Source organism: Sprattus sprattus, assembly GCF_963457725.1.
Source record: "Sprattus sprattus genome assembly, chromosome: 10".
NCBI lineage: Eukaryota > Metazoa > Chordata > Actinopteri > Clupeiformes > Clupeidae > Sprattus > Sprattus sprattus.
This window is the reverse complement of record NC_137908.1, coordinates 19681707-19694632: the sequence shown is the minus strand read 5'-3', so window position 1 is coordinate 19694632 and position 12926 is coordinate 19681707. Positions and strand designations below refer to the sequence as shown.

The 12926-nt window shown below is 38.6% G+C and overlaps 1 protein-coding gene across 1 annotated transcript; it reads left to right on the top strand.

The window, feature by feature from the left end:
• Positions 1–6100: 6100 nt before the first annotated feature.
• LOC308371250 (parapinopsin-like) lies at positions 6101–8945 on the top strand (the record flags this gene model as incomplete). The annotated part of the gene is made up of 4 exons (XM_080846096.1): positions 6101–6443; positions 7578–7906; positions 8163–8393; positions 8823–8945. The coding sequence occupies 4 exons, from the start codon at positions 6101–6103 to the stop codon at positions 8943–8945; spliced, it is 1026 nt and encodes a 341-aa protein (XP_080702222.1).
• Positions 8946–12926: the final 3981 nt, after the last annotated feature.

Sequence of the window (12926 nt, the reverse complement as noted above, 5' to 3'; positions counted from 1 at the left end):
TATGTTTCTGAGAAGAATCTACGCCATAGGTACGCCAGGAAGAGGACAGTGGTACCAAAGGCGGTCACTGCATTTAGATGGAGGTGAGAGAAAAAGTAAGGCACACATGCTTGAATTAGTGAAGTAAATATAGAGATGAGAGGTATATATATATATATATATATATTATGGCATGCCGTTCAGGAAATTAACATTTGAATATATATATACAAATATACAGTCTGAATATATATACAAAAGTCTGAATATATATACAAAACTCTGAATATATATACAAAAGTCTGAATATATATACAAAACTCTGAATATATATACAAAAGACTGGATATATATATACAAAAGTCTGAATATATATACAAAACTCTGAATATATATACAAAAGTCTGAATATACAGCCGCGGAAAAAATTAAGAGACCACTTCAAAATTATCAGTTTCTCTGGTTTTACTATTTATTGGTATGTGTTAAAGTAAAATGTACATTTTTGTTTTCTTCTATAACCTACTGGCAACATTCCTACCAAATTTCAAATAAAAATATTGTCTTTTAGATCATTTATTTGCAGAAAAATGACAATTGGTCAAAATAGCAAAAAAGATGCAGTGTCTTCAGATCTCGAATAATGCAAAGAAAACAAGCTCATATTCATTTTTAAACTACACAATACTAATGCTTACACTTAAGAAGAGTTCAGAAATCAATATTTGGTGGAATAACCTTGATTTAAAATCACAACTTTCATGTGTCTTGGCATGCTCTCCACCAGTCTTTCACATTGCCGTTGGGTGACTTTATGCTACTCCTGGCGCAAGAATTCAAGCAGCTCGGCTTCTTTTCATGGCTTGTGACCATCCATCTTCCTCTTGATCACATTTCAGAGGTTTTTTATGGGATTCAGGTCTCGAAATTGGGCTGGCCATGACAGGGTCCTGATCTGGTGGTACTCCATCCACACCTTTACTGGCCTGGCTGTGTGGCATGGAGCATTGCCCTGCTGGAAAAAACCCTTCTCAGAGTTGGGGAACATTGTCAGAGCAAAAGGAAGCAAGTTTTTCTTCCGGGACAACGTTGTACTTTGCCTGGCTGAGGTTTGTAAAAGACCATAAGGATTGAAAAAAGCGGACTGGGGGATCCTCTAGTTCGTCTTCTCTGATGAGTCCAATTTTCAGCTTTGCCCAACACATGGTCGTCTGATGGTTAGACGGAGACCTGGAGAGGCCTACAAGCCAGAGAGTCTTGCACCTACTGTGAAATCAGACTCATCAGAGAAGACGAACTTAGAAGAACCTCCAGTCCGCTTTTTCAATCCTTATGGTCTTTTACAAACCTCAGCCAGGCAAAGTACAACGTTGTCCCGGAAGAAAAACTTGCTTCCTTTTGCTCTGACAATGTTCCCCAACTCTGAGAAGGGTTTTTTCCAGCGGGGCAATGCTCCATGCCACACAGCCAGGCCAGTAAAGGTGTGGATGGAGTACCACCAGATCAGGACCCTGTCATGGCCAGCCCAATTTCGAGACCTGAATCCCATAAAAAACCTCTGAAATGTGATCAAGAGGAAGATGGATGGTCACAAGCCATGAAAAGAAGCCGAGCTGCTTAAATTCTTGCGCCAGGAGTAGCACAAAGTCACCCAACGGCAATGTGAAAGACTGGTGGAGAGCATGCCAAGACAAGTGAAAGTTGTGATTTTAAATCAAGGTTATTCCACCCAATATTGATTTCTGAACTCTTCCTAAGTGTAAGCATTAGTATTGTGTAGTTTAAAAATGAATATGAGCTTGTTTTCTTTGCATTATTCGAGATCTGAAGACACTGCATCCTTTTTGCTATTTTGACCAATTGTCATTTTTCTGCAAATAAATGATCTAAATGACAATATTTTTATTTGAAATTTGGTAGGAATGTTGCCAGTAGGTTATAGAATAAAACTAAAATGTACATTTTACTTTTAAACATACCAATAAATAGTAAAACCAGAGAAACTGATAATTTTGAAGTGGTCTCTTATTTTTTTCCGCGGCTGTATATACAAAAGTCTGAATATACATACAAAACTCTGAATATATATATACAAAAGTCTGAATATATATACAAAACTCTGAATATATATACAAAATGAAGTCTGAATATATATACAAAACGAAGTCTGAATATATATATACAAAACGAAGTCTGAATATATATACAAAACTCTGAACTCTGAAGCGCTCAATCCGTCTTTGTCCGCCATATTGGATTGAGCGTTTCCTATTAAATCAATGGTACCAAAATGTTTATAATTACGTATTTTCTGCTTCATGAAAAACAGTTTTTCTGTTATATTGTTCACTTTTGACATTGATTTCTCACTAGAAATGCAATAATAACACGTTTATTTTACACCGTTTGACTTCACCAAGGATATTTTTAGAGGCAATTTCTCCATTCACTTGACTGGGGTCTTGTCAAAACCTTCGTACTTCCTTGTTTTCTGCTTCATTAAATACTGTTTTTCTGTTATATGGCTAAAATTGATTAAACATTGATTGCTCGCTAAAAATGCAATAATAATAACACGTTCATTTTGCATCGTTTGACTTAACGATTTTTACGTTTAAATGGGATAGCCTACATCGTATCCTCTCATCACATGATCAAATAGGGACTTGACATTGGACAAAAAATGATTACCCAGAAATCCTCATTGCATATACCAATGAAAATAAGACATTATTAATTGAATTGAATAGGTTTTTTTTTATAGTTTCCATAGTTTATGTAGGATAAGCATATAATTGTGTTATAGATTGCTACTGACTATTTCCCTTCTACAAAATAATACCTACCATGACCTAGATAGGTTGGCCATTCCAAGGCTATAAATACCATAAGGTACTTCAGCATCTAATAGTCAGCTATTTGTCGCAGGTGTGTTTACAGAAAATTGTCTACCCTTACATACTCGCAGACATGACATTTTGTGAAGCACCCGACGAGGCAAAATCCCGGACGATTTGGGAATCCCGGCTGCCGGACGCATTTTTTAGGTCTCAAAAAGAGGACATGTCCGAAAAAGAGCACGTCTGGTCACCCTACCATATGAACAGAAAAACAGTATTTCATGAAGCAGAAAACAAGGAATTACGAAGGTTTTGACAAGACCCCAGTCAAATCAATGGGGAACCTGCCTCTAAAAATATCCTTCGTGAAGTCAAACGGTGTAAAATAAACGTGTTATTATTGCATTTCTAGTGAGAAATCAATGTCAAAATTGAACAATATAACAGAAAAACAGAGTTTCATGAAGCAGAAAATACGTAATCACAAACATTTTGGTACCATTGATTTAATAGGAAGTGCTCAATCCAATATGGCGGACAAAGACGGATTGAGCGCTTCAGAGTTCAGAGTTTTGTATATATATTCAGACTTCGTTTTGTATATATATTCAGACTTTGTTTTGTATATATATATTCAGACTTTGTTTTGTATATACAGTGGTGGCCAAAATTATTAGAACACTAGACATATTTAAGAGTTTTCAGTTGTTTTTGTTGAATTGGCCATTAAAATACCCTAAAAACGAATTTGATATGTACAAAGTCATCATTATGCTATATTAATCATAGAATAGAGCCATCATAATGAGATTTAGGTCATTTTCCGTACAAAAACAAGCTAGGCCTATTTCACTGTCAATGTCACACAATCATGTTCCTGCACAGAAGAAGCCAAATTACTTGTGTAATCATTGTCAGGTGTTATTGTGGTTAAATTGATGGTGATGCAAGAGTCTTAGGACACAGCTTGGCGATTCTTTTGAATGTACAAGGCCTATCCTGCTCATTAAGTGATTGGTAACATCAGGGTTTTGTCACTGAGGCAACACCACAAAATTGTATAGATCCAAAGCCTCTAGAAGCAGTCTTGAAGCACATGTTGCTCTTTGAACATGGCTAAGGTGAAGAAGGAGCTAACGAGTGAGCAACGGGTTCGAATAAAGGCTTTTTTTGATGCTGGCTGGAGTTACTGCCCCATAGCCAAGGACTTGAGATGCAGTCCCAGCACTGTAAAGTACACTTTAGACCACCATGGCACCAGAACCGAAAGGAGGGAGGTTTAAAAACGAAACTCTCAGACACACAAGTGAAGCATCTCAAAATTCTCAGTCTTCAGGACTGAAGAAAGACTTTACAAGAACTGTGTGACGAGATCAACATCACAATGACTAATGGTGCAACAGTGTCTTCAAGAACTGTCCGTCGGAAACTGGGAGAAGAAGGACTTTTTGGCAGAATAGCAGCAAAGAAACATTACTGAAAGAGAACAATTGAGTGTAACGCCTGAAATTTGCAAAAGAACACAAGAAATGGACAAATAAAGATTGGTTTAAGTGTTGTGTACTGATGAGTCCAGGTTTGAATAGTTTGGCAACAAGCAAAGCATGTATGTTCCACGAAGTGAGGGGGAGAGATATAAAAATGAGTGTCTCTTGCCAACAGTTAAACAAGGAGGGGGTAGTATTATAGTGTGGGGTGCAATTTTAGCCTCAAGAACAGGTGACTTTGGCTAATTTGATGGCATCACGGATACAAAAGTATACCACAACATTCTGGTGAGGCACGGAGTTCCTTCTTGGAGACGTCTTATTGGGCCTGGATTTATTTTCAAAGAGGACAATGACCATAAACATTATTTTAACTATTGCCGGATCTACCGGCGACAAGGAATCTGCTGGAACATTGAAAATTATGGACCGGCCCTCTCAAAGTCCGGACTTCAAACCCATCAAGCAAATTCGGGGCAAGTTGGAAAATAAACTCGACAGATCTACTGTAAATTCCAAGGAAAGCCTTTGGCTTGAGTTGCAGAAGGCATGGGATAACATTATTGTTGAAGTTCTGAAGAAATATATTGACTCTATGCTAGAGAGATGTGCTGCTGTAATTGCTGCAAAAGGTGGACGTACCACATATTAAAGTTAAAAGTGGATAAAAACAGTAGGAATCACTTCATCTGATATTTGTTGTGCTCAGAACAGCCATCTGCATGTTTCATGAACATTATGAAATTAAATCATGTTTTGGAGGCAAAAAAAAGGTAATTATTCTCAGATCTGTCAGGTGTTCTAATAATTTTGGCCACCACTGTATATTCAGACTTTTGTATATATATTCAGAGTTTTGTATATATATTCAGACTTTTGTATATATATTCAGACTTTTGTATATATATATTCAGAGTTTTGTATATATATTCAGACTTTTGTATATATATTCAGACTTCTGTATATATATTCAGAGTTTTGTATATATATTCAGACTTTTGTATATATATATCCAGACTTTTGTATATATATTCAGAGTTTTGTATATATATTCAGACTTTTGTATATATATTCAGAGTTTTGTATATATATTCAGACTTTTGTATATATATTCAGACTTTTGTATATATATATTCAAATGCTAATTTCCTGAACGGCATGCCATAATATATATATATATATATATATATATATATATATATATATACAAGGCAAGACATAAAGTGTTACAACTGTACCTGTTGTACCCTAATTATTTTCCGCTAGTCCTTATAATGACATATTGACACTTTTTTAGTATGTTAGCTTGTTTAAAGTACATAGTGCTTAACACTTTTAAAATGACCACATAAACTGATACTAACCATTTCATCCCTAGTCCTAACAGTGCATTACAAAATGAGTTAGTCAGCACGAGCAACACACTTTAGTTATTTAAGTTTATAGGTTATGACCGCTATGAAGATGAGTTGGTAACAACAGAATTGTATCAAACCATGCCTGTTTTTTCCAGTGAGGTAAAACTCTATGTCAGATAAAGCTTACCCACTCCAGGTTACCCCGACTGAAGGATAGGATAAACCTGCAGAATTAGCACCTGTAATTAAGGGGAGAAGATTAGGGATTAACTTAACTCTAGTCTGGATTTTAACAAATGTACTTACTCTCTTAAAGCACTTTACATTCCCGACAATCTTTCCGGATCCTGCAGACTCTTTTTGCCGTGCCAGAGTCATCCCTCAGGACACTTTTTGATGTGCGTTCTTGTATGAGTTTGAGTGTGAGCATTCACTCATGGCTTTGCCAGATAACCTTACAGGACCGTACTTCTCCATGTCGATCACCGGTGAGCCCATAGTGGAACCCTTCTTCCCTCGTTCTGGCTACACCACACTCTCCATCGTCATGGGTATTGCCACTGTGACTGGTGTCATCCTGAATGTGACTGTGATCATTGTGACCGCCCGGCATCGCCAGCTCCGCCAGCCCCTGAACTACGCCCTGGTGAACCTGGCGGTGGCCGACCTGGGCACGGCGGTGATGGGTGGGGTGCCTGCTGTACTGTCCAACGCAGCCGGCCACCACATCTCGGGAAGGGCAGGCTGCATTCTGGAGGGCTTTTCTGTGGCTCTTTTTGGTGAGTCCCCGTGGAAACTGTGAAGGATTTCCTTGATCCACATCTGACAGCTAATTTTGTTACTTAGTTGTAGTTGGTTGACTGTTGATTTTAAGTATTAGGGATTCTATGTTTGTCTTGTCTGTCATTTAAATCACACCAGATGAAAGGGTCTAATGAATTGATATGTATCGGTAAACATTTTATTCTAATTTCCTTCTTTTTTTTTTACACTTTCAGTAAATGTCTCATGTTGAGTGAAAAGTCAGTATGAGCCAGTTGTATTTTGTCCATATATATTTGAATTGGCCAGGAAACCCTGGAGTACAAGTGACTACAGAAGCTACCTGTGGAAGTCTTGGATTGTTACCAAAAGTCAATCATAGGACATATTCTGCAAGTGTTAAAGGTGCATTAAGGATTAATAGCTATTCGCTAAAGGTATGCTAGCAGCTAAAACTAACGAAATCTCTTGAAATGTGCTGACTTTGACATTATGACAAACTAATTACTCAACGACTGTCCTTACACAGTCAAACATCAATCATGTGCAACACAAGACTAAGCAAGACGGCAAATAAGCTACTTACTAGATCGGCAGAAGGTAATCAAAGTCAGGTCGGCGGGCATCGGCAGGCAAAACTACAGAAGGCAGTTATATGCCTATCGACCCTGCTATGCCATTGGCACGGACGCAATTCTCCATATTAAAAGTCATTGTAGCGCCCCAATTTTTTTTAAGCTGTTATTTTAAGGTTAAACTGCTTATCCTAACCCTAATCCTGAAGCATAATTGTTGCATATTGTGCCTTTAAGTGAGGGACTGCAAAACACAGGGAAGAGAAGCTCAGGAACTTTTTCTGCATGGCATCAAAATCATGATAATAAATATGTGATTGAAGTACAATGCGTTCCACATGCATTCCTTTTACGTGGTACAAGTATGTACATGCATTAGAAACATTGTCGTACTGTAAGAGACATTTGTTTTTGTATTAATTTCATGGCAAGTACATGATAATGTGATGTGGGAACCACAATGTCTTATCTGTACAATGTCTACTCAATTAATTCAACTTCACAGTCCAAAGATGTGATCATTAAGTAGAGCCACATGTGAAATCTTGTCATCTCTCCCTTTTTGGGTGTGTTCAGGCATCACAGCTCTGTGTTCTGTGGCGCTGATTGCGCTGGAGCGTATGTTTGTGGTCTGTAAGCCACTGGGGATCATGAAGCTCCAGGCACGGCATGCAGCGGTCGGTATCGGCATATCCTGGGTGTGGTCTCTGATATGGAACACGCCCCCTCTCTTTGGCTGGGGTGGCTACCAGCTGGAGGGCGTGAATACATCCTGTGGACCAGACTGGTCCGGCCGCCAGCCAGGCAATGTCTCCTACATCCTCTGTTACTTCCTGCTCTGCTTTGCTGTACCGTTCACACTCATTGTGGTGTCATACTCCTTGCTGCTCTGGACTTTAAGACAGGTGAGGCTTTTATTTCCTCTGCCTCAGAACCCTAATCCATTTGTACCTTAACATCACATCTTATTACACCCCACATCCTAACGTATATCTGAATTTGTACTGAATGTACTAAACAAGGAATTGTGGTATATACATGCTATGCTTCAACCTGGGTTAACTGCCAATATACTGATTAGCTTGACAGCTAGCATACTTGACATAGCATGTCTGAGTTCATATTGAAAAGTGTGTATGTGTGTATAACTTTCTCCTGCAGGTGGCTCAGTTGGGTGGGGGAGCTGCTAAAGCTGAGGCCAAGGTAGCATGGATGGTTGTTGCCATTGTGCTAGCGTTTTTGGTTAGCTGGTTGCCCTATGCTGTGCTTGCCCTGACTGTTGTGTTTGGCCCTGAGGTCAAAATCAGCCCACTTGTTGCCATGGTACCAGTGTACCTTGCCAAAAGCAGCACAGTCTACAATCCCTTGATCTACATCTTCATGAACAAACAGGTAAGAAAAGATATGGAGGACACACACCATGACTATCTCAACTCAATCAGAGCACATATGAGCACAACCATTAAACACTGACAGTGAGGCAGAAACATAGTAATAGTGTCACTTAAATGTAATCAAATTACATCAGACTGTAACAAACATGTCAGCAAAGCTGGCAATAGAGTTGGCAAATAAATGCCACCTAGTGGGCATATCATGCAAACACAGAGGCTATAGTCTAACTTTGAAATCAGTCCTCTGAACATATATGAGTGACAGATAAAATACATTTAACATTAAGCTGTCCTTAATAAAATACTCATTAATAAAATAAAAATATGCTTCATATAATAATTGAAAGTAGAGTGAAAATGCAATCTGCAGTACTGTGGTGGTTAACTGAGGGATGACTGAGCTGAGTATGATTTTGTGTGTCTTCAGTTCCAAAAGTATGCTGTGCCCTTCCTGTTCTGTGGGTGGAGCCCTTGGGGGTTGGAGGAGCCAGATGACGAGAATAACACAACCGTCTCCTCCATCAACAACCAGGTCTCACCTAAGGCATGAACAAACCTCTGAGTAAGACCACGACTGAAGGAACACACCCTCTGGAGCTCACTCAGTTGACATTAGCTAAAACCTTTCAAACATATTCAAAACCTTTCATACGTACCTGAACCTTTTGAGAATATGACACTCCTAACAAAGATGCTTAACACATTATTATCACAAACTGTCACAACCAATAAGTTAACAGTACACAGGAGAAAAAGAGAAGATATTTGTGTTCATCATACCTCACATGTTCAACCTCTTTCTTCATTTCATTGTCTTCTTTCAACTGAAATAAATAAAATAAATAATGAATATTCCTTGACAAGCTAGAATCTCCAGGGCCTCCAGGGCTACATTTCTTCACAGTTTGACTTTATTGTGTTTGTCTCTGTGTGTGCATTTGAGACAATATCAACTGACACACAGAATTTGAGTGCAAGTTTATTCAGTAATAATCATTAGAAAATAAAATTTCAGCATTGATTCAGATCAATTCCAGGCCAAAATAAATTGGAAAAATACAAAAAATGTATTGATACAAAACCTAGAGGGAAATTCATAAATGATCTGCTACTAGGGGAAATTATTTTTACTGAATAAAAACATTACAGAGCAAATATCATGACCTTCAAGTAGAGAACATTACCACTGATCTGTCCGTCATTATTGTACATATGATACAGATACTTTTTTCATAACAGCTTTATTAATAATAATAATAATAATATTCATTATAATAATCATACTAACAATAGTAATAGTAGGAGTAGTAATTATGCAATGAAAACATTAAAATGTTGAAATTAGCAGGTGTTTGTCTGTAAACGTGAGTGATGCCAGTCATTTTTTTCATTAACCTGCAAACCTGTTTGTGTTATTGAGGATGAATGCACCTTTATTTTTTATAATTTCTCATTTTCTCACTGTCCCAGCATTGTAGGGTGGGCAAATGACAAAGACAGATTCCACTAAACCGTACAGTCACAGGAAAAAGTACAAAATTCTCTCACCTTAATACACAAAAGATTTCAATAGAAAAAAAAGAAAAAGAAAAAGCACTATACAGTTATTTGTGCAAAGACGAACAGCAATGTGCTAATATTTAAATCCCATTGGTATAGAATGAACCAAATCTTTTTTCTTCTTTTTTTTTTCTCAGGAGTCCCTGACATGAGGTAAAAGAAAGATCTTCTAATCTTTAGTATAACACATTTTTCTTGAAAAGTGTTTAAAAATAATGCATATTTTCATTTTTTTTAACCAGTATTTGCTACGAATAGTACAATGTGCCTGGAATGCGCATTGGTCCTTTAACAACGTCGACATAAAGACCACAAATATTAGATTTTTCTCACAAACAATTCAAAGAGCCCTTTCAGTGTGCACACACAGTGGAGACCCCACAGGTTCATGACAGTATTCGGCTGACTGACAAGCACAGTACTCACCCCTTAAAGGACAAATCAATCACACTCATCATGAACTACAAATTCCATAGGCTCCTGTTGCCATACATACATACAGCAACCTGTGCTGAAATAAAAGTAAAGTTTTAAAAGCAGCGCTTTAATGTCACACTACATTTTTTTTCTCATAGTCGTGGCTCCCTCTCTGACAGCTATGTGTGGCAGAATAGGTTTTAAAGCTGCTGTAAGCGTATTTGGGCAAGCAAAACTGCTCTACACCCTGATGAAATAGATGCTCTTGGGGATGAGAAGCTTTTGTGTATTTGGGGCTCGCCTGTAATCAGCAACTAAGGAACTTCAGCAGCTCAGCAACTTAAGCTCATGGTGATTGCATTAATCAATCAGGGAACCTGGCAAGAGATGAGCATCCTGCCTACCTAATATTTTTCATGTGCACAGCACATTGATGCGAGGCAGTAGATGGCTAAGTCTGGCAGATGTTAACTAACATCGCTTACAGCAGCTTTAACGTGTCTCTCTATGTAGTGAAGCCTTAGCATTTCAGATACCTGTGAAGGTACAGCAGGACAAGGATCAAACACTGATATGTTTCCCCTGCACTTAAGGAGGTATTTGCAGAAGCCTGACACACACAGAGAGAGGGAGAGAGAGAGAGAGAGAGAGAAGAGGAGAGAGAGAGAGAAAAAAAGAAAGAGAAAGAGTGAGAGAAAAAGAGAGGGATAATGAAACAGAGAGAGGGGTTTTAATATTGCTTAGCACTCTCCATCTGACTACACCCAGCAGGCCACCCATCCATATACCCACAATCCAGCTTAAAAGAGCACAAAGAGGGCCCAATCCTCTCTGTCACTTCCAAAGGACGCTGGGGAAAGTGCGTAAGCCTAACCATTAGGGGACGGAATGCAGGTAAAAAATGTGTGTTCCTTGTTCCCATGGTTTAGGACTGTCTCTCCCACTTTGTGCATCCTGAGGATAAGTCAATGGAGAAGGCATCTCAGACTGACAGCTGAAACGTGGTGAAGGTTCATAATCTGTATCTGTATATGGTTAAATCAGAGACTAATTGAGCAGCATTGGCAATGCACAAATGCATTTGGACATGGAACCCCTTCTGCTAATGTCCTGCAAAAAAAGATGCAAGCCAAAGGACAGAGACAAACCAATCTGGACCGCCCCCCTGCAGAAAGAGACTGTTTGCCACGCTCTGGTTCTAGAGCAAGGACCCAGTTAGGAGATTGTAATCTAAGCCCCACAGACGCCTGGCTACGGAAGAGCTCTCATTTTAGAAAATACATGCTGGCTGTTTCAGGGATGTGATACTCTGCGCTGTTGCTTTTTTTTGCAAGTTGAAACATATGGAAAACAATACTATCTTCATAATCCCACACAGGTGTTACACCCTCTTAAAATGAAATGAAACTTTCAAAACTGCCATCATCTTAAAAGTGAGAATGCATACGTGAGGAAACAGAAAGGCAAATCAATCGTGGAGTACAGTACCTTGTGAAAGAAAAGCAGTCTCTCTCTGTCAGAGGATGAGAACACGAACAAGAGTCAATATTGCTGTTTTTTTCCATACCGTACATATTTTAAAATATATAATGTCTCTATACAAATTGTTCTTTCATTTTTATATACATTACAAGTAATGTACAGTAACTTTATTATGAAATATTAAACAGACTATTGTAAAATTGAAAAATAACCTGTAGGCTAGTGCATTCAACACAAATGCTGAAATCTCTTCAAAAGTATATCCAGTTTGATAACTCAATTCGTAGGTATGATATCTTTTTTTTTTTTTTTTTTACTGTAAACGGGTAACAGTTTTTAAACTCTTATTGTTCTTCGCTATTTTATAATTTCTGTAATTAACATTTTAAAAATGTTTGGAGGGGTAAAGTGAAGCTTAGAAAACATACTCAGGAGAGTGGGTGGCCATGGGGAGATATGCCTTTCTTTGCTTGCATTGAAAACGTGCTTGATATGCAAACTCTTAATAAAGTGACTGAGGTAATGACATCTTAAATCTGATTGTCATCACCCAAAAGTAATAATTATAATAATAGTAATAATAATAATATATACTGTATATATAGAAAGCACAACCCCCTTGCATCTTGCATCCTAGCTATTGGTCCATTCCTCCTTACTCTCAAGGTGACAGCACAAGCTGGCCAATAGTGCTTCATCCTCAGACTGCTCAGCGCCAGGCCCGCTCCCTCCCAAAAAGGATTAGCATCATCATCATTAGTCCAGAAGGGAGGAAGCCGTTGTCCCAGGCAACAGGACATTGGGTGTGGCATCCCCTTGGCAAGCAGGGTGGAGGAGCTGGAGGGGTTCCGGGCGGTGCGAGGCAGGCAAAGTGGGGCTGGGGTGGGGGGGTTACCATACAGTCTGTCATCCGGGTGCCTTTCCATTTAATCTAAAAAGGCACTTCTTTTGGTCGTGAGCAAGTAGATGCATTGCAGTCTGTTTCATATAGTTGCTTAGACTCCATGTTTTGGATGGCGCCCCCCAGGGAAGACTGCTCACTGTAACACCAGTGTCTGTGGTCCAGCGGCTG